The following is a 27,661-nucleotide window of genomic DNA, read 5'->3' on the forward strand; positions in this document are numbered from 1 at the left end:
CATAAAATTTTAGAAAACACAAATGAATGTGTTGACAAATCAGTGGTTGCCTGGAGAAGGGGGAGTGCAGAGAGGTACATGGGGAATAAATTATAAAGGGACTGGAGGAAATGTTTGGAGGTGGTGAATGTGTTCCCTATGTTGCTTGCGGTGATGATTTCATGGACGTACACATCTGTAGAAACGTTGGTGTATACATATGTTGTATTCTCAAATTGTCCACTCTGAGTATGAGCAGTGGGGATTAAGAGGAAAATAAAAGTAGAGAACAAAATCAGAGCTTGGCATGGCTCTCTGCTGACACCGTGCAGAGTGTGATTAAATCAGATCTGTCCCACTAAGATCTTGGGGAGGGGTTGGGGGGTGGAAGGTGGAGGGAGGAAGGGAGAGAAGACAGAGGGGGGGAAGAAGGGAATGAGGGACGGAAAGAGAGAGACAGCAAAGAGAGGAGAAAGGTGAGTGCATTCTGGAAATCACCGGCAGCTCCGCTCCGCAGAAAGGCCTTGGCCTGTGCCATCTAAGGGTGAAGTTACGTGGTTATCAAATTCCCCTTCCCGGGAGCCCCTGGCAAGAAGTTGATGCCAAAAACACACGGAGGGGGTGCGAGGAGGGAGGGGATCAAACCTTTCGTTTCTCTTTTTTCCCCTAGGACCCGGTCTCATGCTTCTCCCCCTCATCTCTCCCAGGGCTCCCCTCCGACCCCCGCTGCGAGGGGTTTCCCGCGGGAGGTGGACGAAGCGTGGACCAGGACAGGCGCCTGGCACTGGGGTTTCAGAGCCGCGAGTAGGCCCTGAAGGCCGGGAGGGAGGGAACGCCAGTCCCCACTCAAGCCACTTCCGTACGGCCTGGGCCCGGTGCGCGGCGTCCCTCGCCTTCGCCTCCGCTTCTGCTCTTCCCCTCGCGGCCCCGCGCGCCCGCGCCCTCCGCCCAGACCCCGGCGAAGCCCGGCCAGGCGCGGCGGCGGCGGCGTCTCCACCGAGGGAAGGTCGTCCTCACGCGCTTCGGCCTCGCAGCCTTCCTGTCCTGCCCACGGCCGGGGCCGCGGCTGTCGGGGTGGCCTGGAGGGGAGCAGGGCTGGGCGGGGGCGGCAGGCCTTGAACTGGCGCCTGCTCTCGCGGAGGCAGCAGCAGAGCTCACCCCTTTCTCGGGAAATGTTTTATCATCGATTAAACGCAGTCCCCAAAGCGAAGGGCCAACGGGCGGCCAGACGCACCCCGGGGACCTTCGGGTGGACACCCTGGGCCTCCGCACGCCGAGCCGCGAGGGAAGAGGGGCGGCGGGAGGGAGGGAGGAGTGGGCGGCGGGGAGCCTGGCAGAAGAGGGTGGGCGAGCAGGGAAGGAGGGGCGTCGGGAGGCGGGGGGAGGGGCGGTGGAGACCCCAGTGGGGTGGGGACGGGGTGGAGCTGAGAAGAGCGGGAGAGTGGGGACCCTCTGGCCACTCCAGAAAGACTTACTGGATCTCCTCTCCTGCCCTCACTCACCCTTACCCTCTGTCTCCCATTCACTCTTTGGTTTGGTCTGGTGATTCACTCTCTCTCTTTCTCCTTCCCTCCCTCCCTCCCTCCCTCTCCCTCCCTCCCTCCCTCTCTCCCTCCCTCCCTCCCCCTCCCTCCCCCCTCCCTCTCTCTCCCTCCCTCCCTCCCCCTCCCTCCCCCCTCCCTCCCTCTCCCTCCCTCCCTCCCTCTCTCCCTCCCTCTCCCTCCCTCCCTCCCTCCCTCCCTCCCCCTCCCTCCCCCCTCCCTCTCTCTCCCTCCCTCCCTCCCTCCCCCTCCCTCCCCCCTCCCTCCCTCTCCCTCCCTCCCTCCCTCCCTCCCTCTCCCTCCCTCCCTCCCTCTCTCCCTCCCTCTCCCTCCCTCCCTCCCCCTCCCTCCCCCCTCCCTCTCTCTCCCTCCCTCCCTCCCTCTCTCTCCCTCCCTCCCTCCCTCTCCCTCCCTCCCTCCCTTTCTCTCCCTCCCTCCCTCCCTCTCCCTCCCTCCCACCCTCCCTCCCCCTCCCTCCCTCCCTCCCCCTCCCTCCCCCCTCCCTCTCTCTCCCTCCCTCCCTCCCTCTCCCTCCCTCCCTCCCTCTCCCTCCCTCCCTCTCTCTCCCTCCCTCCCTCCCTCTCCCTCCCTCCCTCTCCCTCCCTCCCCCTCCCTCCCTCTCTCTCCCTCCCTCTCTCTCCCTCCCTCCCTCTCCCTCCCTCCCTCTCCCTCCCTCCGTCTCTCTCCCTCCCTCCCTCCCTCTCCCTCCCTCTCTCTCCCTCCCTCCCTCCCTCCCTCTCCCTCCCTCCCTCCCCCTCTCTCTCTCCCTCCCTCCCTCCCTCTCCCTCCCTCCCTCCCTCCTTCCCCCTCCCTCCCTCCCTCCCCCTCCCTCCCCCCTCCCTCTCTCTCCCTCCCTCCCTCCCCCCTCTCTCTCCCTCCCTCCCCCTCTCTCTCTCCCTCCCTCTCCCTCCCTCCCTCCCTCCCCCTCCCTCCCTCCCCCCTCCCTCTCCCTCCCTCCCTCCCTCTCCCTCCCTCCCTCCCTCCTTCCCCCTCCCTCCCTCCCTCCCCCTCCCTCCCCCCTCCCTCTCTCTCCCTCCCTCCCTCCCCCTCTCTCTCTCCCTCCCTCCCCCTCTCTCTCTCCCTCCCTCTCCCTCCCTCCCTCCCTCCCTCCCCCCTCCCTCTCCCTCCCTCCCTCCCTCTCCCTCCCTCCCTCCCTCTCCCTCCCTCCCTCTCTCTCCCTCCCTCCCTCTCCCTCCCTCCCTCCCTCCCTCTCCCTCCCTCCCTCTCTCTCCCTCCCTCCCTCCCTCTCCCTCCCTCCCTCCCTCTCTCTCTCTCTCTCCCTCCCTCTCTCTCCCTCCCTCCCTCTGTCTCCCTCTCTCCCTCCTTCCCCCACCCAATCCTGGGCTGCTGCGTGAGCTTTACACTGAGGTGCCCAAACCAGCGCAGTCGTGGTGCCTGCAGAGGCTGAACTAGCCCCTGCAGGTGACCACAGACTCTCTCTGCAGTAACCCCCAGCCAGGCATTTTCCTGAGCACTCTCATCAGAAGGACCACATTTGGTCACTCTGTTCTTGGATGTCCCTCTTGTGCCGGAAGCCCATAATTTGACTTGATTTGTTGAATTGCTCCCAATTGTTTTTTTTTTCTTAATTCTAAGAGACAGGTATAATGAGATGGTTGTCATGGCCCATTTAGTAGAATCAGGGACCAAAAAACACCCATCGTTCAACTTCCCATCTATTTTCTCACCCTAGCAGGGTTTCTTCGCTGGATGGGGAAAGGAGCTGACCCATCCTTTCCGCCCCCCTAATTCCTTTATTAGCACCTAAAAACAAATGAGGATCGAGCCATGAAAAGACATGAGGAACCTTAAGTGTATATTATTAAATAACAGAAGCCAATCTGAAAACTACATGCTGTATGATTCCAACTATAGGAGATTCTGGAAAAGGCAAAACTATGGAGGCAGTAAAGAATTTTGAGACAGGATTTCATTCTGTCACCCAGGCTGGAGTGCAGTGGCACAATCGTGGTTCACTGTATCCTCGACCTCCTGGACTCAGATGATCCTCCCACCTCAGCCTCCTGAGACTACAGGCATGTGCCACCATGCCTGCCTCATTTTTTGTAGAGATGCGGATTTGCCATGTTGCCCAGACTGGTCGCAAACTCCTGGACTCAAGCAATCCACTTGCCTCGGCCTCCCAAAGTGCTGGGATTATAGGTGTGAGCCATTGCTCCTGGCCTCTTGTTGAGTTTTAAGAGTTCTTTCTATATATTGGATAACAGTCCTTTATCAGATATATCTTTTACAAACATTTTCTCCCAGTCTGTAGCTTGTCTTCTGATTTTCTTGACAGTGTCTTTCTCAGAGTAGAAGTTTTTAAAAGTCCAGCTTATCAATTATTTCTTTGATGGATTGTATCTTGGGTGTTGTATCTAAAAAGTCATCTTCAAACCCAAGGTTATCTAGACCTTCTCTTATGTTATCTGCTAGGAGTTTTATATTTTTGCGTTTTACGATTAGGTCTATGATTAATTTTGAGTTAATTTTTGTGAAGGGTGTAAGGTCTGTGTGTAGACTCACTATTTTGCATGTGGATATCTAGTTGTCCCAGCACTATTTGTTGAAGAAAAACTGTCTTTTCGCCATTGTATTGCCTTTGCTCCTTTGTCAAAGATAAGTTGACTATGTTAGTGTGGGTCTGTTTCTGGGCTCTGTACTGTTCCATTAATCTGGTTGTCTATTTTACCAATACCACACTGTCTTGAGTATTGTACCTTTATAGTAAGTCTTGAGGCTGGGTAGTGTCAATCATCTGACTTTGTTCTCCTTCAGTATTTTTATGGCTACTGTGGGTCTTTTGCTTCCCATATAAACTTTAGAGTCAGTTTGTCAATATCCACAAAATAGCTTGCTGAGATTTTGATTGGGATTGTGTTGAGTCTGTAGATTGAGTTGAGAAGAATGGACATCTTGACAATAATGCATCTTCCTATCTGTGAACATGGAATATCGCTCCGTATATTTAGTACTTTGATTTATTTCATCAGAGTTTTGTACTTTTCCTCATACAGATCTTATACGTATTTTGTTAGACTTAAACCTAAGTATTTCATTTTGTGGGGGTGCTAAATGGTACATGTTTTTAATGTCAAATTCCACTTGTTCATTACTGGTATATAAGAAAGTGATAGACTTTTGTATATTAACCTTATATACTGTAAACTTGCTATAATCACTTCTTATAGATTTTTTTTGGTCAATTCTTTCTGATTTTCTCCATAGATGATCATGTCATCTGAGCTCAAAGACAGTTTCTTTCTTTCTTCCCAATTCAATTATCTTTTATTTCCTTTTCTTGTCTTATTTCATAAGCTAGGACTTCCAGTATTATGTTAAATAGCAGTTGTGAGAGGGGACATCCTTGACTTTTTCCTGATCTTAGCAGGAGAACTTCTAATTTCTCACCATTGAGTATAATTTTACCTGCAGGATTTTTTTTTTTGGATGTCCTTTATCAAGTTAAAGAAGTTCTCCTTTCTTCCTAGTTTGCTGAGAATTCAGGATAATTTGATTGGGGTATAATTACAAGCAGTAAAATGAACACATCTTAAGTGTTCATTTGAACATTTTGAGAGTGGTATTCACTCAGGTAACCACAACTCCAAATAAGACACAGAACATTTCTATCACCTAAAAAGTTTCATAATTTCCCAGTCAATTCTCCCCATCTCAAAAAAAACCACTTTCTAATTGCTATAATCTAAGATTATTTTTGCCTGTGTTTGGACATTGTACAAATTATTCCATGCAATAGGTATCATCTCTGACATCTTTTAGCCAACATGATATTTTGGAGATTCATCCATGTTGCAGTATGTATCACTTGTTTATTCTTTTATATTACAGAGTAGATTCCATTGTATAAATATACTTTGATTTATTTATCAGTTCTCCTTGATGGACATTTGAAAATATATTCAGTGTTTGGCTATTATAATGATGCCGTTTGATGAGCAGAGACTTGTTAATTTAACATTTTACTTCATAGTTAGTGCTTTTTGCATCCAATCTAAAAAATCTTTATCTACATCAAAGTCTCAAACATATGTTCTTATGTTTTATTGTAGTTTTATTGTTTTAGCTTTTACATTCAGGTCTATGATCCATTTCTTTTTTTTTTTCTGTTCTGTACAAGGTTGTAATACTTTTTTTTTTAATTTTTATTTTATTATACTTTAAATTAGATAAATAATTCTGAATGCATTCTTTTTTAGAATACATTATCTGCAGTTCAGTACTTTATTCTTACTAATAAATTCCAAGCAAAACTCCTACTCACGGGCCTGGCCCTTCCCATGCATTTTCTTTTCTTGCTTTTTTTTTTTTTTTTTTTTTTTTGAGATGGAGCCTCGCTCTGTCACCCAGACTGGAGTGCAGTGGGGCCATCTCGGCTCACCGCAAGCTCTGCCTCCCAGGTTCAAACGATTCTCCTGCCTCAGCCTCCCGTGTAGCTGGGATTACAGGGATGTACTACCATGTCCGGCTAATTTTTGTATTTTTATTAGAGACAGGGTTTCACCATGTTGGCCAGGCTGGTCTCGAACTCCTGACCTCAAGTGATCTGTGCACCTCAGCCTCCCAAAGTGCTGGGATTACAGGCATGAGCCACCGCGCCCAGCCCCCATACGTTTTCTCGCTGGCCATGCTGCGCACTGTCTGCTAAGTTGCCATGGCTGCCTGGCCATCTGACTTGTCACCCTCTCATCCCTGACCTGACCCCAGTGTGTCTGCTTTTGCAGGGCCAAGGGGTCAGATTCTTCTGCAGAGGACAGCCCTGTGAGGTCCAGGTTACGGACTCCTGCTCAAGCACATGTAGGATGCCAGCCTGATGGTGTCTGCGTCCTTCAGTAGTATTCGTGGCAGCCTGCTGAACTCTGCCTTCCAAGATCCAGTTTATATTTTAGGGCCCCAGTGTAAATGTTGCAAAGTCTTTCCCATTTCCCCTGCCTCAGAACAGCAGCATGCAAAGCCTAGAATGGAGAAAGAGAATGAGCCCAAACCCAGCAGCTCAGGCCAGGAGGCATGCCTGTTCCACATCGCTCCACGTGGCTTTGTGTTTGTTGCCTCCACATCTGTTCCAACCCAGCTAGGCTGGTGCAGAAGGAGCCCAGGGGGTCCTGCTTATCACTGAATTCCTTTACTGATGCATTGTTTTAAAGAGAAAAAATCCCCATGAAAGGTCCACCACAGGAACTGGGGACCTCTCAATGATCCCAATAGGTAAGGAAGACTCATTTGCAGTGAGCTCCAGGGGACCTTTCTACAACTCACAGTGACCAGTGGGAATAGGACACACAAGGTGATGCCAAGCCTGGCACAACAGCTGAGTACCTTGACTCATCCCAAATCCCAGAGTAAATGCAGGGCACCTGAGGCAGCTGCCAAGGGACAGATGTCCTTCAGAGCAGCTCTGGACAAGGCCCTCATTTATTTCTCTCTGTCACCTGCCCCTCTCTCTCTTTAAAAACCTAGGCATTTTGTCTTCTTTTTCTCATTTTTGTCCTACACAGGAACATGAGAGCCACCTGGTGGAAGGTTTTATTAGCATGGAGGACGAGGGAGAGTTTGGCAGCTTGGCAGAGCTGCAGGTTGTGGAGAAGCAGCTGAGACAACAGCCCTGAGAGAGGAGATCTGTGCTTCCCTGGAGCACAGGGCAGGTTGACACATCAGCTGCGGAACAGTATCTGGACCAGAAGCCTTCGCTCACTGTGAGAGACAGGCCGGGTCACTTACTTGCTCACCGCACATGGGGGCTGAGTGGTGGCTGTTAGAGATCCATGGAGGCCAGTGGTTGAGGCTCTGAAGGGGACATGGCTGTCGCTGTGGGAGCAGGGAGCCAAGAAAACTGCTGAAGCAAGCAGCCTGCTTTCGGAGCCAAGCCCCGAGGGGCGGGTGTCGGGGCTTCCATTCACGTGTCAAGTGAGAAACCTTCAGCCACTTGGCAGAGACTCCACCAATCCTGTGTTGAAGCCAGGCCCCAGCTGTGACAGCAAGGGGCCAAAGTCTTTTACCAAAAGGTAAAACAGGCTACCCAGATGGGACGGGTGTGGCCAAGCAGTGCTACCACCTTGGGCAAGACCCTTCTCCTAGCTGGGATTAGGTTTTCTCCTTTAAAATTCCACCCCTCCAGCAATCCTCAGTGATGGCCTGTTGTTTTCCTAATGCCAGTCCCAGGAAGCAAAGCTCAACACAATCACCTGTTGTCAGGGATAGTGGAAGACGGAAAGATAAAGCACTGGCTTCCCCAAAGTCACAGATGGTGGGTGGAGCTTCCCACAGAGAGTTCACGGGAATCCCCAGGCCGTCCTCAGGGCTTTAGTTTACTCCCTCCCTATAACTCAAGAAAATACAGGGGTTTCCAATAGAAATTTAAACCTAGTAGCCTAGAAGTATTCCTAAGGGACTGCAGATTGAGTAAAATGTAAAATATAATATACCCAACTTTTATTAATGTAAAAATGTATCAGTTGACCCAGTTATCCCCTCTCTTTCCTAAGGAGTGCCTCCCCAGTTAGGTGGACACAAAGGGTTCCATATTAGAAACTTGATTCACATTCCCCTTTCCTTTCTCAGCCACTCACACAGAAGGAAAGGCTAATTTTTAGGGCCCTGCCAGAGCCAAATGTCACTTTGTAGTCCCTGGTCTGGGCCGCCCAGAGCAGGCTTCCCCCAGCTCCCTGGTCTGAGCAGAACTTTAGCAAGAGGGGAAACTAGGAGAATCTAGTGAATATCTGAAATTACAATCTCTCATATAACCTATATATAATCATTAGAAACACCAGCACAACTATAAACCTTTCAAATTAGCAAAAGGAAAACACATACCCACATGAACTACAAAATAATCCCAATAGAAAAGATAGAAAGGGGAAACAAACTGAAATAAGAAACATATGAGTATTATTTAGGAGTATTACTCCAATAAATGTAAATGGAATAAACTTAGTTATTAAAAGAAAAGACTGCTGGACAAGATGGAGTAAATGCACTTTTTGCTATTCTTCTTGCTAAGTACACTTAAAAACCTTGGACGTTATATGAAAAACAAGCAAAAGAAGACACTGAAAGGTGGAGAAAAGAAGGCAGACTGGCTAGGGCCCTCAGGACCCAAGGAACCGCATGGTGGTGTGTAACTTCCCTGCTCCAGCCAAATGCCATGAAAAAAAAAACTGTGCCCTCATTCCCACTCCTCACAGCAAAGAATGAGTGGGGAACCTAGACTTCCATCAGTTGCATGTCTTTTCCTCTCCTCACTGGGATGGTTTCAGAGGAAGCTGGATGGGGAACTGAGAATTTCACCACCTTCAAGCAATACTGAGCGCTCATCCCACTCTGCAGTGTCAGTGGAAGCAATGTGGGGAAGGGCAATGAAGTGCTCCTACTAGCCAGGGTGGTGTCAGCATGTCAGCAGAGGTCTCAGGGAGGCTGAGCTCCCATCTTCACCTAGCACTAATGATACACCCTTCTGCACCTGGGTGTCAACACTGGCAAAGTGAGGAAACTGGATTTCCACCTTCACCAGGTACTAATGAGGCAGCTCCTCCTCTCCTATTCCTCACCATCATGGTGTCAAAAACGGCGTGATAAAATAGAAGACTTAGATAAATCCAGAGTCTCATAATAACCAAAATGTTTAGGATATAATACAAAGTTAGTTGTTATACCAAGAATCAGAAAAATCTTATATTTTTATATTTTTTGGAGACAGAGTCTCACTCTGTCACCCAGGCTGGAGTGCAGTGGCATGATCTCTGCTCACTGCAACCTCGATCTCCCAAGTTCAAGCGATTCTCCTGTCTCAGCCTTCTGAGTAGCTGGGATTACAGACGTACACTACCATGCCTGGCTAACTTTTTGTATTTTTAGTAGAGATGGGGTTTCACTATGTTGGCCAGGCTGTTCTCGAACTCCTGACCTCAAGTGATCCTCCTGCTTCGGCCTCCCAAAGTGCTGGGATTACAGGCGTGAGCCACTGCACCCAGCCAGAACCAGGAAAATATTAACTTGAATGAGAAAAGACAATTAATGATGCCAATATCAAAATGACACAGATGTTGGAATTATTTGACATTTTTTTAACTTTTTATTTTAAAATAATTATGGATTCATAGGAAGTTAGAAAAAAGATATCAAATGAGGTCCTGTGCAGCCTGCAACCCTGCACTCTCATATCCCTAGTGATAGCATTTTGCATAACTGCAGTGTAATATCAAAACCAAAAAATTAACATTTGTACAACCCACAGTTTATTTGGACTTCACCAATTATGCACGAACCCATTTGTGCATGTGTGTCTGTGTGTGTGTGTGTGTATGCATAGTTCTATGCAATTTTATCACACGCATAGCTTTGGATACCTACCACCACAGTCAACAGCCAAAGCTGTTCCTTTGGCCACACCTTTATAGCCACACCTATAAAGTGGGGCTGGTCACCAGAAAGACCAAGGCATATTTAGAGGTCGGAACCTTCAAACTTATCCTGGCCTCTGAGGAAGGGAGAGGGGCTGGATACTGAGTTAAACACCAGTGGCTCCTGACTTAATCATGTCTATGTAAAAAAACTTTGATGAAACTCTTAAATGACAGGCTTTGGAGAGATTCTATGCCTGTGAACCCATCAAGGTGCTGGGAGGGTGAAGTGCCTGAAGAGGCATGGAAGTGCCCCTATCCCCGTACCTCACCCCACGTATCTCTTCAGTGTGGCTGTTCCTGAGTTGCATCCTTCATAATAAGCTGACTAACATAAGTAAAGTACCTTCCTGAGTTCTATGAGCTGTTCAAGGGAGTTATGGAACCTGATGAGAGGGAATCGCCAGTGTGTAGCCAGTTGGTCAGAAATACACGTCACAATCTAGGACTCGCAACTGAAATGGGGGCAGTCTTGTGGATCAGAGCCCTTAAACCTTCAGAGTTGACACTGACTCCAAGTAGTTAGGGCCAGAATTGAATTGAATTATAGGACACACAGCTTGTGTCCTAAGAATTGAAGAGTTGGTCGTTGGAATGGGAAAAACCCACACATACGGTGTCAGAAATGTTGTGGTAGAAACATTTCAGAACCTATGATATATGATATGAAATTAAAACAAATCAAATCATAAAGAATAAAAGTAAAATCAAAACTATTTCAAACAAATTCAGTTCAAAAGAAATCAGGAATCAAGTTATTAATATTAGTCATACAACTCACAATGTGACACTCTAGATAGAAAAAGCCAAACTAGTTGAGGCAGACACACATATTAATAAAAGTAAAATCCACACTGAAGCTACAAGTATCACAAATAAGATATGCACCAAAAATATAGCAATAAAAAAACTTAACCATGAAAAAATAGCAGAAATTGGAAATCATAACTATGACTGTGGAAGATTTTAACTCACCTCTGTCAAAGCATGACATACCCCAAATAAATATGAATCTAAATAAAATAATTGATAAGGTTGAACAATATCCTGACAAAATTGCATATACATTTGCAAGTTCCCCTAGAATAGGGGTCCCCAACCTTGGGCCACAAACTGGTATCATTGGGCACAGTAGGAGGTTAGCCGCAGGCAAGCGAGCATTACAGCCTGAGCTCCACCTCCTGCCAGATCAGTGGCTGCTTTAGATTCTGTTGTAAGCACGGACGCTATTGTGAAGGGCACATGTCGAGGATCTACATTGCACATCTATCCTTATGAGAATCTAATGCCTGATGATCTGAGGTGGAACAGTTTCATCCTGAAACCATCCAAACACCCCCCACCCGCATGAAACTGGTCCTTGATGTCAGAAAGGTTGAGGACTGCTGCCCTAGAACATACATTAGGCAACAAAATATGCTAGATACATTGCAAAATATATTAGAGAGTACACAGTTTGTCTATAATGCAAAAATAATCTAGAAAATAAAAAAATAGATGGGGGATAAATTAACCAACTATCATTTTTTACATTATCATAAATAATCTTGGATCAACAAAGAAATAAAAACTAAAATTATAGACTATCTTTAAAACAATTATATGACATCAATACCTATGAAAACAGTATAAAATGGGCTAAAACTGTGTTTGGAGGAAAATTCATAGCCTTAAACACCTACATATCTAAACAAGAAAAGAAAGTATCCAGCTCAAGAAATTAGAAAAGGAGCAATAAACCAAGGAAAGCAGAACAAAAGAATATAAAGTTAGAAATTAATAAGCATAAGAACTGATCATTTTGGGGGGTGGGTCATGGAGATGAGCTACTGTATAGCCTAATCAAGAAGTAAAGGAAGCAAGCGCAATCACACATTGTAAATGAAAAGGGCAAAATAAGCATGAATACAGAGAAATTATTCCAGAGGATTTTGCAATTATCTATACAAACGCATTTGAAAAGCTGAATAGAGGAAATTGGTTTTCAAGAAAATATAGATGACCAAAATTGGCCTTGAGATAGAAGACTACCCAACAGACTGATAACAATTGAAGATGTTAAGAAAGCTTAAAAAAAATTACCCCCCAGCCCCACCCCCAAAATCTGTTAAGTTTAAATGGTTTCAAAAGTAAATTCTTTCAAACTCTCCAGGAATGTATAAGCCTGATACTATTTAAAGTATTTCAGAATGAGAAAAGAAAGAATCATTCCAATTTCTCTTTATAAACTGGCATAATATTTATACAAAATAATTAAGAAGAATGCAAAATAAAAATCTGTAGAAAAAATTTTCAGTGAAAAATTTTTGCTGAACCACTACACATTCATTAAAATAGGCAAAATCCAGAACACTGACAACACCAAATGCTGGTGAGGATGTGGAGCAACAGGAACTCTCATCCATTGCTGGTGGGAATACAAAATGGTACAGACGCTTTAAAAGACAAGTTGGCAGTGTTACAAAATGAACACACTCTTATCAGACAGTCCAGCAATTGTGCACCCTGATATTTACCCAAACGAAACATGTCCACACAGAAACCTGCACATAAATGTTTATAAAAGCTTTTTTTCATAATTGCCCAACTTTGGAAGCAACCAAGATATCCTTCAGTAGGTGAATGGATAAATAAACTGTGCTTCATCCAGACAATGGGATATTATTTTGTGCTAAAATGAACTATGAAACAATGAAAAGACATGGAGGAAACTTAACTTTACTAAGTGAAATAAGTCAATCTGAAAATGCTACAGACTATATGATTCCAACCATATGACATTCTAGAAAAGGCAAAACTATTGAGACAGTAAAAGGATCTGTGGTTGCTGGGGGGTGGGGGGAGGGAGGGATGATTGGGGGAGCACAGAGGATTTTTACGGCACTGAAACTATCTGTATGGTACTATAATGATGACTACGTGTCATGATACATTTGCCCAAACCCATAGAATGCACAGCACCAGAAATGAACCCTAGTGTAAACTATGGACTCAGGGTGACAACGATGTGTCCGTATAGGCTCATCAATTGTAACAAGCATTTCGCTCTAATGAGAGATGTTGATTATGGGGAGGCTATGCAGGTGTGAGGAAAGGGTTTACGGACAACCACTATACCTTCCACTCAGTTTTGCTGTGAGCTCAAAATTGTGCTGAAAGATAAAGTTAATTTTTAAACACAAAATTAAAATCTATGCTAAAATGCTAAATGTGGACAAATAAAATCCATCTGTAAATGAAAAAATAACACACTGTGACCAAGATGGGCTGACCTCAGGAATGCTAGGCTAGTCCAGTAATAAAAAACTATCACCATCAGACTAACAGGCCAAATGACAAAGGGCTAAATCAACACCCCCAAGATATGCAATTCAACACCCATTTCTGATTTTTAAAACTAAAAAGAGGAAGAATATATGTGGGAAACTAAAAGCCATCATCATGCTTAATGGTGAGTAACTAGAAATATAATCTTTAAAGGCAGAAGCAAGACAAGCCTAGTCTGTATCAACACTAATCTAGAGATAAAAGCCAATGCATTTACACAAAAAGAAAAGAAAAATATTGGAGAAAAAATGGAAAACTATAATTTACAGATAATTTATTACTATCATACGTAGTAATAAAGTATTTTGATTTATTACTATCATATATAGTAACAAATAATCTGTAAATGATGACTTTCTATACATAGAAAACCCCAAAATTGCTGAAAACCTATTAGAAACTTGAGCGGAGAGGGATATATCACAGCTATCATACAAAAATCAATAGCTTTTCTAAGTATTAAAAAAATAAAAGGAAGTAAAGATTTTATTCACAATAATAATCAAAGAGAAAATTACCTCCGTGAAATGTTAAAGGAAATGTTCAGGGTGTATACAAATAAAATTCCCTATTTTACTAAGAGATAAAGAATTTAACTGAAAAGACAACTCGCTCTTGGATGGGAATACTCAATATGATAAATTGTCAGTTCTTCTAAGTGTATAAATTTAAAGCAATCTTAAAATAGCACACCATTGGGATTTTGAGAGGAGCCTAACAAAAAACAAAAACTAGAATTCATCCAGTTTCTAGCTTGGAATAAAATAAATATTGGAAATCAAATAAAGATGTTGAATGGGCCAGTAATATTGGGAAAGACAAGAGGAAAAACGGATTATTGATCTAACCATAAGAAAACCTATTATAAGGCTGCACTAATTAAAACAATTTGGTATTGGAAGTACTTTGGTGAAACAGAATGGGAAGTCCAGAAAGAGACAGGAGACACAAAATAACTTAAGGGTGGCATTGCAAAGCACAAAGGAAAAGAAAAAAATGCTCAGCAAATGCAAAGCACAAAGGAAAAGAAAAATGCTCAGCAAATGCAAAGCACAAAGGAAAAGAAAAAATGCTCAGCAAATGCAAAGCACAAAGGAAAAGAAAAATGCTCAGCAAATGCCTTGGGGACAACCAGCAAACCATTTTTAAAAATCCCTATTTACCTCATTTCTTACACCAAAATAAATACCAGATGGAGCAAAGGGTTCATTAACCTATGTAAGTTATAAAAAGAAGCATGAATGTTTTTGAGTATAATTCTGTTTAGCGCAGACTTTCCAAGCAAGATACAGAGTCCGAAGACTGTTAAAGACATGATTAATATATTTTATTACCAAAGGAAAAAAAATGTCCCCCCCAATTTTATGTATAAAGTCATAAGACCAAAAGCAAACTAGGAAATTTTTATATTACATATGATGGAAAAGAAAGCAAACCCCTTAATTGATAATGAGCTCATAGAAATTTACAAGGAAAAGAGCACTATTCCAATAGAAAAACAGACAAGCAAACAAAAGAACCACAAATGTTCCATCTGCAAGTTAAACACGGTTAAGATTAAGTCTGTCAGGCAGACAAAAAGGTCAGAAGTTGATTCCCATTTCAGAGAAATGGCAGTAGAGTTTAAATGTTGTAGAACAAGGCAATTTGTATCTAGTGAAAAAAAAGGTATGTGCCTTTTGACCCAGAAATCTCACTTGTAGAAATTTACCCTGTGGTAATTATGAATAGTAAGAAGAGTTAACATGTACTGAGTGCTTGCTATAAGAAATCAGGGTAAAAAATTCCCAAATGGATCATCTCATTGAATCCTCAAAATGACACCATGAGGAAGATCTTATGCCCTTTTTATAGATGACTAAACTGAGGGTGAAGAAATTAAGGACTTGTCAGGCACAGTGGCTCACACCTGTAATCCCAGCATTGTGGGAGGCCAAGGCAGGAGGATCACTTGAGGTCAGGAATTCAAGACCAGCCTGGCCAACATGGTAAAACTCCATCTCTACTAAAAATACAAAAATTAGCCTGGCATAGTGGCCTGAGCCTGTAACCCCAGCTACTCAGGAGGCTGAGGCATGAGAATCGCTTGAACCCAGGAGGCGGAGGTTGCAGTGAGCCGAGACTGTGCCACTGCACTCCATCCTGGCCAACAGAGCGAGACTCCGTCTCAAAAAAAAAAAAAAAAAAAAAGTGGAAATTAAGGGACTTGCCCAAGATTACACAGTATACCATGGAGTAGGGATTTTAACTCAGGCAGTCTTGGTTAAATACTTGCTCCCAAGGATGTTCATTGTAATATTTTAAGAGCTACAAACTAGAAACAGCTCAAGCTTGCAAAAATATGAGACTGGTTAAATATTTTGTGATACATTTCTAAGGATTATACATTTTTAAGGATTAGGGGCAGCCCCTACAGAAATGAAGTCCACCTGTGCTGATGTGGAAAGCTCTCTACCACCCAGCAGTGATAAAAAAGCAAGGTACAGACCAGCGTGTTCCACTCAGAGCACAGGTCTTTTTGTGTTTTAAAAATAGATTGCATGTGAGTGCTAATAGCCTATATGGAATCTTAGTGCAAATTAGGTAACGGCAATGCCTCCGGGTGTTCACAGTCCCGGGGGCATGTAGAAGATGTGGCCCTATGCCTTCATTTCCACTTCACCTGGGCACATTAGTGCAGCATTTCTATGAATAAGGATAATAGAAACATAATTGTTTCTCAATGTCTGGTTGAGATCGGTTCCAGGACTGCCCCCACCCTACCTGTGGATACCAAAATCCCCAGATGCTCAAGTCCCTGATATAAAATAGCAGAGTATTTGCATACAATTGTGCACTTTCCTTCTGTATACTTGAAATCATAGTGTTAATGCCATGTAACTAGTTGTTGTAAGGTACTGTTTAGGGAATAATGCCAGGAAAAAACGTCTGTACGTGTTCAGTACCGACCCAGTTCCTCCCCCTACCCCCAAAATATTCAAATTCCATCCATGATTGGTCAAATCCATCCATGAATTCAGAACCATGGACAGGGAGGGCCAACTGTATACACAGAGATGGCATAAGTATGCAGAGTAGAGCCTAAACCACAGACCCCCCAAGCTCACTGTCCTTATTAATATAACTTGAGTATTCCTTATTTTCATTAGTATAATTTACTATTCCAGAAGACTTTTGTCAGGCAAATAACTATATTGTTCATTTGAGGACCTTCTCACAAGACACTGATAGGCCTTGGTAGACAGCTTACTCCTTAAAAGCCCTGAGACTCTTTGAACACCTCAAGACCTTGGCATTGCTGCTTTCACCAGCCCTAAGCTGTGCTATCGCCATCCTCAGCCAGTCCTAGAAAGCTCAGTGCAGTAGGGCCTGGTCCTTCCCCCACTGAGCAGTGCCGCAGCTCTGTCAAGGAGGTGCTCTCCCTTCCTGCCATGAGCAAGAAGCTCGGAGCTGTCTTAGCAGCAAGTTGTGTTGAGGTTATTTGGGGAGCTGGCAGGGAGCAGTGGATACCTCCTAAACTAGGCATAAGGGTGCTTGTGGATGGAATCACAATTAATGTCAACGTGCTTCTCTTTGGGAGAGAGACTGTGCAGAGAGCTTTTTTACTTTCCATTTTTGCATTATTTGAATGCTTGATGCACATGTATCAATTTTATTACTGTTATTTTCTATGCCAATGGCGATTACCTGGTGATAAGATTACGGGCTTTTATGTCTACTTAAAAAAATTTTTTTTGCATTGAAAGTTCTTACAAAAAAGAGATTTTGGTCAATAATGTCAGCTGTCTCAGGCAAAAGTAGCTAGCTTTTCCTTTTTCATTTTAATAACTTAAAAATTATAATACATATGGAAAAGTATAAAAATCAAGTTTACCGTTTCACGATTGATCACAAATTGAACACACCCATGTAACCACCACCCAGGTCAAGAAGTAGAACATCACCAGCATCGCGAAAGCCTGTAGGGCCCCCATAAAGACACAGCCCCTCCCTTCACCTCAGAGATAGCCATTACCCTGACTTTAGCACCATAGATTGGTTTTGACTGATTCTGAATTTTATAAAAAACAGAAACATAAACTGTGTATTCATTTTGGAGTAGATTCTTTTGCGAAACACTAAAATTGTGTGATGAAGCCACATTGTTGCAAATACCAGTTTGTTTCCAGTGTTATATAGTATCTCATACTATAAATATACCACAGTTTACTTATCCATCCTACTCTTGATGAACATTTGGAAAGTGTCCATTAGGCAATTATGAACATTGCTGATAGGATTATTCACACACATGCCTTTCGTTTCTGTAGTTGACCCTTGAGTAATACAGGTTTGAATCACATGGGTCCACTTTTCCATGGATTTTCTTCTGCTTCTGCTACCTGGAAGACAGCAAAACCAACCTCTCCTCTTCCTCCTCTGCCTACTCAATGCGAAGATGACAAGGATGAAGCCCTTTATAATGACGCACGTCCATGTAATGAATAGCAGATACATTTTTCTTCCTTTTGATTTTCTTAATAATGTCTTCTTCTCTAGCTTACTTTGTTGTAAGAATACAGTATGTTGACATAAAACATCAAACATACAAAATGTATGTTAATTGCCGGTTTATGTCCTTGGTAAGGCTTCTGGTCAACAGTAGGGTATTAGTAGATACGTTTTTAGGGAGTTAAGTCATACATAGATTTTTCAGCTGCCTGGGCAGTCAGTACCTCTAACCCCTGCATTGTTCATGGCTCAACTGTATAACGAGAAGTGAAACTGCTGGGTCATAATATAGACATATATTCAATTACAGAAAATGACAAACTGTTTTTCAAAGTTGCTGTGTTGATGACTGTTATGAAACCTCAGTTCTTGTCTTCTTAGTTCAAAAATATTTAAACAAGAGACACAGCAAAGAAGATGCAGCACAGAGCAATGTATCACAAAGAATACTCTCAAAGTTAGGTGCAGAACAGACTACACCCTGAGAGAGGACTCAGATCGGGCTGCTCATAAGGATGAGACAGTGTTGCCTGTTACTGGGGAAACTCCTTTTATGGGAGTCTTACATGGTTATTCACAAGAGGGTGGGAAGAGGTGTTACTAGTAAGTATGTTCTGAGTGGTCCTGAGGGTGCACACACGCAGCAGCTGTACATGCTTGTTCATACATTCATATATTGCATGTCTTATTATCATCTTAAATCTCCACCCAGGGGTGTGTTTTTTACAATTATTATGAACAAAGGGTCAGTCTGAGGTCAGGTAAAATAAAAAAGCATATGCTCTCTACGGGGGTTGTTCCCTACTGGATATAGCTTTGCTTGAATGAGCTTGACTACAACATGAGTGCTGGGGCTTATTGTGTTGATGGTGCGGTTGCCACAGTTCCCATCCCAAGGACTTAGTGGTTACTTCCCTGACTACCTCTCCTGCCTCAGCTGCACCTGTCTGCACTCCTCCAGCAGTGTGTGAGCTCTGCTGGCTCCTCGTGATTGCCATTTGGTACTATCTAATTATCAATATTCTGGTAGGTGTTTAGTGGTATTTTATGGTGGTTGTACTTTGCGTTTCTCTCGTGATTAATGAAATCGAGCACCTTTTCATGTGTGTTGGACATTTGGATATGGTCGTTTCTAAAGCGTCTGGTTAAATGCCTTGCTCGCTTTTATCATTGGGCTGTCAGTATGATTTCCTTTTTTTTGAGACAGAGTTTCATTGCCGTTGCCCAGGCCAGAGTATAGCGGTGCCATCTCAGCTCACTGCAACCTCCGCCTCCCGAGTTCAAGCAATTCTCATGCCTCAGCCTCCCGAGTAGCTGGGATTATCAGGCGCCCACTGCCACATTTGGCTAATATTTTTGTGTTTTTAGTAAAGACGGGGTTTCACCATGTTGGCCAGGCTGGTCTCGAACTCCTGACCTCAGGTCATCCGCCTGCCTCGGCCTCCCAAAGTGCTGGGATTGCAAACATGAGCCACTATGCCTGACCAGTATGTTTTCATTATTATTTTTTGTAGGAGTTTTTCAAATATTCTGGATGTTAACCTTTCATTAGTTCTATGTGTTGCAAACATTTTCTCTCACTCTATGGCTTGGCTTTTCACTGTCTTAATAGCATATTTGAGAAACAAATGTTCTTTATTTTGATTTAATATGATGTTAATATTTTCCTTTATAAATAATGCTTGATGTTTTGTTCAAGAAATCTTTGCTTATTTTAAGATATTCTCTTATGTTTCCTTCTGGAACCTTTATTATTTTACCTTTTGCATTTAAATATACAAAAATCTTGGAATTTATTTTGTGTATGGTGTTGTTAAGTAGGGGCCAAGTTTAAATTTTCTTTTTTTAGAGACAAGGTCTCATTCTGTCTCCCAGGCTGGAGACATGCGTGATCATGGCTCACTGCAGCCTCCAACTCCTGGGCTCAAGTGATCCTCCAGCCTCAGCATCCTGAGTAGCTGGGACTATAGGAACACACTAGCTAGCGCACTCAGCTAATTTGTTATTCTTTGTAGAGACGGTGGGGGGCAGGTCTCGCTATGTTGCTCAGGCTGGTCTCAAACTCCTGGCCTCAAGCAATCCTCCCACCTTGGCCTCCCAAAGTGCTAGGATTATACACCTGAGCCACCATGCCCAGCTCTGTTAAATTTTTATCATTAGTGATAGCCAACTGTCCATATATGCGTAAACTTGTTCCTGGACTTTAATAACAATGTTATTCTTCTATTTGCCTGTGCTTGTACTAATTTTGAACTGCCTTAAATATTTTATAATACGTCTTAGTATTTGGCACAATAAGTTCTCTCACTTTGTTCTTTCAAAGATGGTCTTGACCAGACTTGTTTCTTGGCATTTCTGTATAAATTACACACACACACACACACACACACACACACACAATTTATTTTATATATTTGCATCTCCAATAACAGCTTTTATTTCTCCCTTTCAAACCTTGTAATGTTTATTTCTTGAAATATTACATTGGCTAGAATGAAAAATACAGTGTTGGCTGGGTGTGGTGGCTCACGCCTGAAATCCCAACACTTTGGGAAGCCAAGGTGGGCAGATCACCTGAGGCCAGGAGTTCAAGACCAGCCTGGCCAACATAGTGAAACTGTCTGTAATAAAAATACAAAAATTAGCCTGGCCTGGTGGCGTGCACCTGTAATCCCAGCTACTTGGGAGGCTGAGGCTTGAACCCGGGAGGTGGAGGTTGCAGTGAACCAAGATTGCACCACTGCACTCCAGCCTGGGCAGCAGAGCGAGACTCTGTCTCAAAAAAAAGAAAGAGAAAGAGAAAAAGGAGAGGAGAGGAGAGGAGGGGAGAGGGAAGAGAAACAATATTAACTATATTTAGAATGATGGGTATCCTTGAAGATCACGAGCATCCTTGTCTTAATAACAATCTGAGAGGGAAAAGTTTTCAATAGTTTCAATATTCCATCATTATAGCATTACAATGCTTTTTCGCTTTTTAAAGATACTATTTATCAGATTAAGGTAGTTCCATCCTACTTTGATAAAAGGGATTTTTGTTTTTGTTGTAACAAATGTAGTTGAATTTTATAAAGGTTTTTAAACATATGGCTTTTTCCTTTATTTTATAAAAATGGTGACTAACACTAATTTTCAAGTATTAAATCAACCTCAAGTTCCTAAAATAAACCCAACCTGGTTTTCACACATTATCTGTTTATATATTGCTGAATTCATTTTGCTTTCTTTTAGGAATTTTGTACCTATGTTCGTGATCGACTTAGCCTATAGTTTTGTTTCTTTCTTCTTCTAATATTATTGTCAGATTTTGGCAAGATTATGCTGGCCTTATAAAGCAAGTGTGGAAATGTCTGTTCCTTTTGTCCCTGGAAAAGGTTGCATAATACTTGTATTATTTTTTCCTTAAATATTGGAAGAGTTCATTGATCTGGACCTAAAGTATTTTCGTGTACTTTTTTTGTGGCGGGTGGTGGGCAGGTAGGGTTAAAATTTCGGATTCAGTTTTGTTTCAGATAGAGCACTATTTAAATACCTATTTCTTCTCGTGTCCATTTTGACAAGTTTTGTTTTCCTAGGAATTTATACATTTTGTATACATCTTCGAATGTATTGACATAAAGTTGTTCACAATATTCTCTCCTTACCTGTTTGGTTTCTGCTTGGTCTACAGTGGCAGATCCTTTTCATTCCTAACATTGCTCTTTGTCTTTCTTCATCTGTCTTGCTAGAATTTTATAAATTTTTTACTTTAAGAAACCAGCTTTTTTTATTTGATACTCTGAGCTATTATGTTTTCCATGTTACTAATTTTCCTTTTTATATTTTGATATATTTAGACAACTGATTTTGTCAGCCTCTATCTTTACTTATAAAAGCTTTTAATATAATTTTTTCTCTAAATTTCTTATTAGTTGCATCCCACACATTTTTTACTATAATTCAGTTTAAAAAGTTTTATTTCCATTTCTTCTTTGATCTACAGGTTATTTAGAAGTGCATTGCTTCATTTAAAAATATGTGGAGATTTTTCCATTTATCTTTTTGTTATAGATTTCTAGTTTAATTTCACTGTTATCTGTAATCATATTCCATGTGATTTTAAACCTTTGAAATGTTTTGGAAGTTGCCTTAAAGGCCAGTATATGGCCTATTTGGGTAAATGTTCTATATGCACTCGAAACAAATGTAAATTCTACAGTTGTTGGGGGCAGTGTTCTATATATACATCAACTAGGTGGATTTTGTTAATGGCATTGTTCAAATCTTCTATATTCCTATTGGTTTTTTTTTTTTGTCTTCTTGTTCTATGAGATACTGAGAGATGTATTAAAAACCGCCCAAACAGGATTATGAATTTGTTACTCCCTTTAAGTCTGTGAAATTTTTCTTTAGATATTTTGAAGCTATATTATTAGGTGTATACAGATTTAATTTTTTTTTTTTTTTTTGAGACGGAGTCTGGCTCTGTCGCCCAGGCTGGAGTACAGTGGCGCAATCTCAGCTCACTGCAAGCTCTGCCTCCCGGGTTCATGCCATTCTCCTGCCTCAGCCTCCCTAGTAGCTGGGACTACAGGCGCCCGCCACCGCGCCCGGCTAATGTTTTATATTTTTAGTAGAGACGGGGTTTCACCGTGTTAGCCAGGATGGTCTCAATCTCCTGACCTCGTGATCCGCCCACCTCGGCCTCACAAAGTGCTGGGATTACAGGCATGAGCCACCGCACCTAGCCCCTTTCATTAGTATTAAACATTCCTCTTACTATCCACTAGTTCTCCTTTCCTTTGTCTGATATTGATATAACTATGCCAGCGTTTTTTGGGGGAGGAGTGGAGTTTGCATGGTATATATTTGTCCATGTTTTTACTTTCAACACTTTTTTATAGTGTATCTCTTGTAAGCATCGTATAATTGAGATTTTTAAAAATCCAGCCTGGCACTCTTTATTTTTACACTTGGTATAATTACTGGTAAATGTGAACTGAAATCTACCTACTCACCATCTTAACATGAGTTTGCGATTCATCTTGCTTGTTCTGTGTTTCCTTTTCTTCTTTTATTTTGGATTAAATATTCTGTACCATTGCATTTTCCCAGCTCTTAGCATATGAAACTGCAGCTAGGACTAAAACCAGAGGAAGGCACACAGAATCTTGACTGCTCTTCAGAAATACGTGGCACTCCGTTAAAATGAAGATTTTTGCTGCTCACTCCAGAAATATTGAATCAAAACGTGGAGCAGGAGACAGGCAAGGTGCGTTTGTTTTTAAAGCTCCATAGGTCATTCTGATGGACAGTCTAGACTCTGTTTCCTCCTACATCTTTGAAAGGTAAATACAGAAAATGAGGCTGAGAAAACACCTTTAGAATCAGTCCCCTTTCTTAGCACTTCAGTGGTTCCTGCACAGGGTGCAGATGCCGAGCTCTGCTTAGACTCCAGCCCCCAGGCTGGCTGGCTGGTTCCACCGTACATAGCCCAGAGGCTCACCCCAATCAGGCAAGGGGCTCCCCATGTCAGCCAGGCTCCTCTTATCTGGTGTCTGACACCGCAAACGCAGCAGCCCGAATATCCCAACCTGGCTTCCTTCTCCTCACTGCTTCCCTGATTCCTGGCATGGCCCTTCCGGAGGAATGGCAAATCTTTATTTCCACTACACAGGGAGACCTGTTATTATCCCTAAGAAGCCAAGCAATGTGTATGCTGAATCTACTCAATCACCAGGTACACTGGACTTTTGCCTTTATTGTAGTCATTACTGTTACAATATTGATAGCACTGTGGACTGCATTTTTAAAAGGTCATCTGAAGAATCCTGAGCCCTTGTTTCCTGTAGAAAGAGTGGTTTCCTTTAAAATTAACCACAAAAGCCCTAAATAGTGTTACAAAAATGAGTATCTACTTCTTATGAAGTAGTTTAGTGCTTTCAGCTGTATCAGAAATAGTTAAAATTGGTATATCAATTTTACCTTCAACATTCAAATAAGAAAAAAAACTGGAGATAGAGGTAAACAAACACTTTTCTACCTTAAGCAAGAAGATATTTGGTACAGAGACAAAAACCAAATAAGCAAAGAAGAAAACATACCGTTAACTGAAAACATAAAAAATTATATCTTAGTGTGACCTTCTTCCAGCAAAATAATAATAATGTAATATTAATAATAAGTCAATAGCTATGCCCTAAAGTGGGTGCAGGCGTTTTGATTTATAATATCATATTATGCATATAATGCATATGATATTGTCCTCATAAAAGCAAATGTTATACAGAGAAAATCTGACCTTGTTTGTAACAACTTCTCAGAAAGAGATATTGTTGTGGAAAGAATTCTAAAGGATTTTTTGTTTATTTTTGTTTAGCCTTAAGGTTTCAAATGTATATTTTTATTTAAAAATAACAATAACGCAGTCTGTTTTGTGCAGTGTCCTTCCGGCTCCAGGGGCCCTGCAGCTGCTCTGCTTGGGGCTGATTTTCCAGTCCCTACAAGCCGACCTCTCCTGTGGCTTTCTACTACGAGCCCCTGAATAAATAGGATGAACATACAAAATCTGACCGTTATGAGAGACTGTGCCGGGTGGTGAGGACAGACGCAGATTTTACTCAGGGTCTTCCTTGGGAAGGCCTGGCCTCTCCTCAGTCAGCAGCCACCTGAGAAGTCTCCCAGGTCAGCCCTACACATTGTGCCCAGGAGATGTGTCCTTCTGGTGACAAGGCCACAGGGGAGGCAGGGACGTGTGCAAGTCTTCTCCGGTGCTCCCTTCCTGAGGGTGAGGACAAGCTGGCTACTGATCTGCCCGTCCCTATCCCTCCTCCCAGGGAGCTGGCACTGACTCTAGCACCTGCCCTTAAACATTTCTCAGGGGTATACCTTTTATGGCCTTTTGTGTTGTGTTTCACTGTGATGCAGGCTGATTGGGTTGGAAGCCAGAGGAAATCACGTAGCATCCTCTGTTCCCAAGATCTCCCCTGGGTCTGGCAGTGTACATGCGTGCCCTCCCCAGAGGCTCAGGCCTCCTGGGTGATGAGGCTCAGCAAGCAACCTGGCCTGGATCCCATTCCCCCGTGGAGGTCCCCAGGTACTGTGCTGGCCTGAAGGAAGGGCTCAGGGCAGCAGCACAGAAGCTTCCCTCCTAGAAAGGAAAAAAGGGAAAGACCAGCAAAGGACAGGAAGGAACAGGGCCTAAATTTCCTTCCTTGAACCATGGGTCCTGAGGGAGAAGAATTCCAGGAGAATCTGAGAATGACCCTTGGGGAGCTAATGCATAAATAGTTAGCAAATAAAATGGCACACCTTTCTTGGCACTTTCATTTCCAGGTATCTCCAGAGTCATTTAAGAGGAATTTTTAAAGATTCTGCCTTTTGTTCAGGCCCATTGCAGTGCCATGTTTAGCCAGGTTTCTGTCTCCCAAACAGTGCAAAGTGGGTTGGTTCACGATGACCCCACGGTTGACAGTGTGTACTTAAACTTCTGTGATCTCACTTAATCCTTGCTGCAACCCTGTGGGGTGGCAGGCAGGGACTGCCACCGCCCTGTGGAGATGAGGCACCTAAGCTTCAGGATGGAAGTGTCTCCTGGTGTGGTCCTTCTGCTCCTGTCCCACTGCCACTTCTAACTCATTTTGAGAAAGAAGCTGCTATTTGTGGCCAAACACACCTGGGAAAAATGAGATTACTTAGCACCTGTGAAAGTGTCCTGAGGACAGGCAAGGTGGCGAGGCGAAAGGGCCTATAACAAAGTGAGCCCCTGAGAAAGTGACATGCATGAAGGAGTGCAATTAGAACTGAGACAGTTCTGTGGAGAAATCTTTGAAATCTTTGACCAGTCTGAGTCCTAACTGCAGTAAAAATCCATGGGCATGCTTATATTTAACATTTTAACACAAGTTAACAACATTTTGGTAAACACATCTTAGGTGGGAGGGAAGGCGGTGGTGAGAAAGAGGGAAGGGCAGAATGTGGGGTCTGTGTGGGGCCTGGAAGCCAGGCTGCCAACAGTACTTGCAGCATGCTGTGCCATAGGAGTCCTGTGGGCTTCCAGCTAATGGCCATGCTGGCCATTGGGAATGAGGTGCCTCTCAGCCCCGAGGCCGTTCTTTAAACAATCCATGTCTTTGCCTTTGGTAGCCTCTTCTTCTTCCTCTTCCTCTTCCTCTTCATAATCCTCGTCATCACTCCTCACATCCTGGATGCTCTAGACAAAGGAAAGAATTGGCTGTGAGTGACAATCTTCCAGGAAGAGTCTTGAGTAAATCTGCCAACAGCCAGTTTCAAGTATGGCTCCCTTTAAGGAAAACCCAATATCCAAATAACTAAACATTCACCAAGATTGACTATATCATGGATCATAAAGCCAACCTTAACAAACCTAAATAATTGACATTACACAAAGCATATTTCTAGACCATAATGGAATTAAGCTAGAAACCAATATCAAAAATAGGGAAATTTCAAAACACTTAGAAAGTAAATAAGATCCTTCTAAACAATCGCTGGGTCAAAGAGTAAGATTCAAAGAATATTAGAAAATATTTTAAACTAAATGAAAATGAAAATACAACATATCAAAATTTGTTCAATGCAGCTAAAATATGCTTAAAAGGAAATACATAGCTTTACATGTTTATATTCAATCAGAAAAAAAGTCTCAAACAATTTCAGCTTCAACTTTAAGAATCTAGAAAAAAAGAAGAGCCAAATAAACCCAAGGCAAGCAAAAGGAAGGAAATAATTAGGACAAAACAATTAATGAAACTGAAAACAGAAAAAACAATAAGGAAAACCAATAAACCCAAAAGCCAATTCTTTGAAAAGATCTAATAACTCACTAGCAAGACTGATAAAGAAAAAAGAGGGAAAGCACAAATTAACAGTAAAGAAAAAGAAGACATGACTATAGATACTGCAGACAATATAAGAATAACAACAGAATGCTATGAACAACTCTATGCATATACATTTGACAACTTAGATAAAATGGACCAATTTCTCAAAAACTACAAACTACTAAAACTTGCCCCAGCCGAAACAGGTAATCTGGATAGTCATATAACTATGAAGGACATTTAATTTGTAATCAAAAACCTGAAAAATAGCAGCACTAGGTCCAAATGTTTACATTGGTAAATTCTATGAAACACACAAAGGAGAAATAACACAAAACATCCACAATCACTTCCAGAAAATAGAAGAGGAGGGAACAGGTCTCATTTTATTTTATGAGGCCAGAATTACCCTGTGTAAAGTTTTTGCAGATGTGATTAAGATCCTTGAGATGAGAATAGTATCCTAGATTATGTAAGTGGGCCCTCTATGGCATCACAAGTGGTCCTTATAAAAACAGAGGCAGAGGAAGGGCCAACACACAGAAGAGAGGCAATGTGAAGACAGAGAAGAGACTGGAATGATGCAGTTACAAGCCAAGAAATGCTGGCAGCCACCAGAAGCTAGAAGCAGCAAAGAACAGATGCTCCTCTAGTGCCTCTGAAAGAACACGACCCTGCTAACTGACACCTTGATTTTGGCTCAAAACTAATTATGGACTTCTGACCTCTTGAACTGTGAGAGAATACATTTCTGTTATTTTGAGCACCAAATTTGTAGAAATTTGTTACAGTCACCATAGAAATTAATACAACTAGCAGTGGCCAATTAAAAACTGAAATTTAAAAATCTGTGCCATTTATAATAGTTTCAAAAATCAAATACCTAGGTATACATCTAACAAACCATGTATAGGATCTGTATGTAAAACCTACAAAATTCAGAGAGAAATCTGAAATTCTTTGAAAGAAATCAAAGAAGACCTAAAGAGTTGGAGAGACATACTATGTTCATGAATTGGAAGACTGAACATAATGAAAGTATTAATTATCCCCAAATTATCCTATAGATTCCACGCAATACTAA

General features: G+C 42.7%; 1 protein-coding gene and 1 long non-coding RNA gene across 24 annotated transcripts in view; one reads left to right on the forward strand and one right to left on the reverse strand.

The window, feature by feature from the left end:
* Positions 1–404: 404 nt before the first annotated feature.
* Positions 405–27,661, forward strand: part of LOC104002466 (uncharacterized) — a 60,666-nt gene continuing 33,409 nt past the window's right edge. The window contains exons 1-2 of the long non-coding RNA XR_001709650.3: positions 405–455; positions 22,850–23,006. This is a non-coding gene — a long non-coding RNA (uncharacterized LOC104002466). The remainder of the gene's footprint in view (positions 456–22,849; positions 23,007–27,661) is intronic.
* The window catches only part of CERS3 (ceramide synthase 3), a 145,768-nt gene continuing 141,582 nt past the window's right edge, over positions 23,476–27,661 (reverse strand). For all 23 annotated transcript variants that reach the window (XM_063794416.1, XM_063794413.1, XM_063794408.1 and 20 more), the window contains one exon: positions 23,476–25,946. In XM_063794416.1, the coding sequence (XP_063650486.1) occupies positions 25,794–25,946 (153 nt within the window). In that variant the 3' untranslated portion in view covers positions 23,476–25,793. The remainder of the gene's footprint in view (positions 25,947–27,661) is intronic.

The sequence above is a fragment of the Pan troglodytes genome, chromosome 16 (assembly GCF_028858775.2).
Source record: "Pan troglodytes isolate AG18354 chromosome 16, NHGRI_mPanTro3-v2.0_pri, whole genome shotgun sequence".
NCBI lineage: Eukaryota > Metazoa > Chordata > Mammalia > Primates > Hominidae > Pan > Pan troglodytes.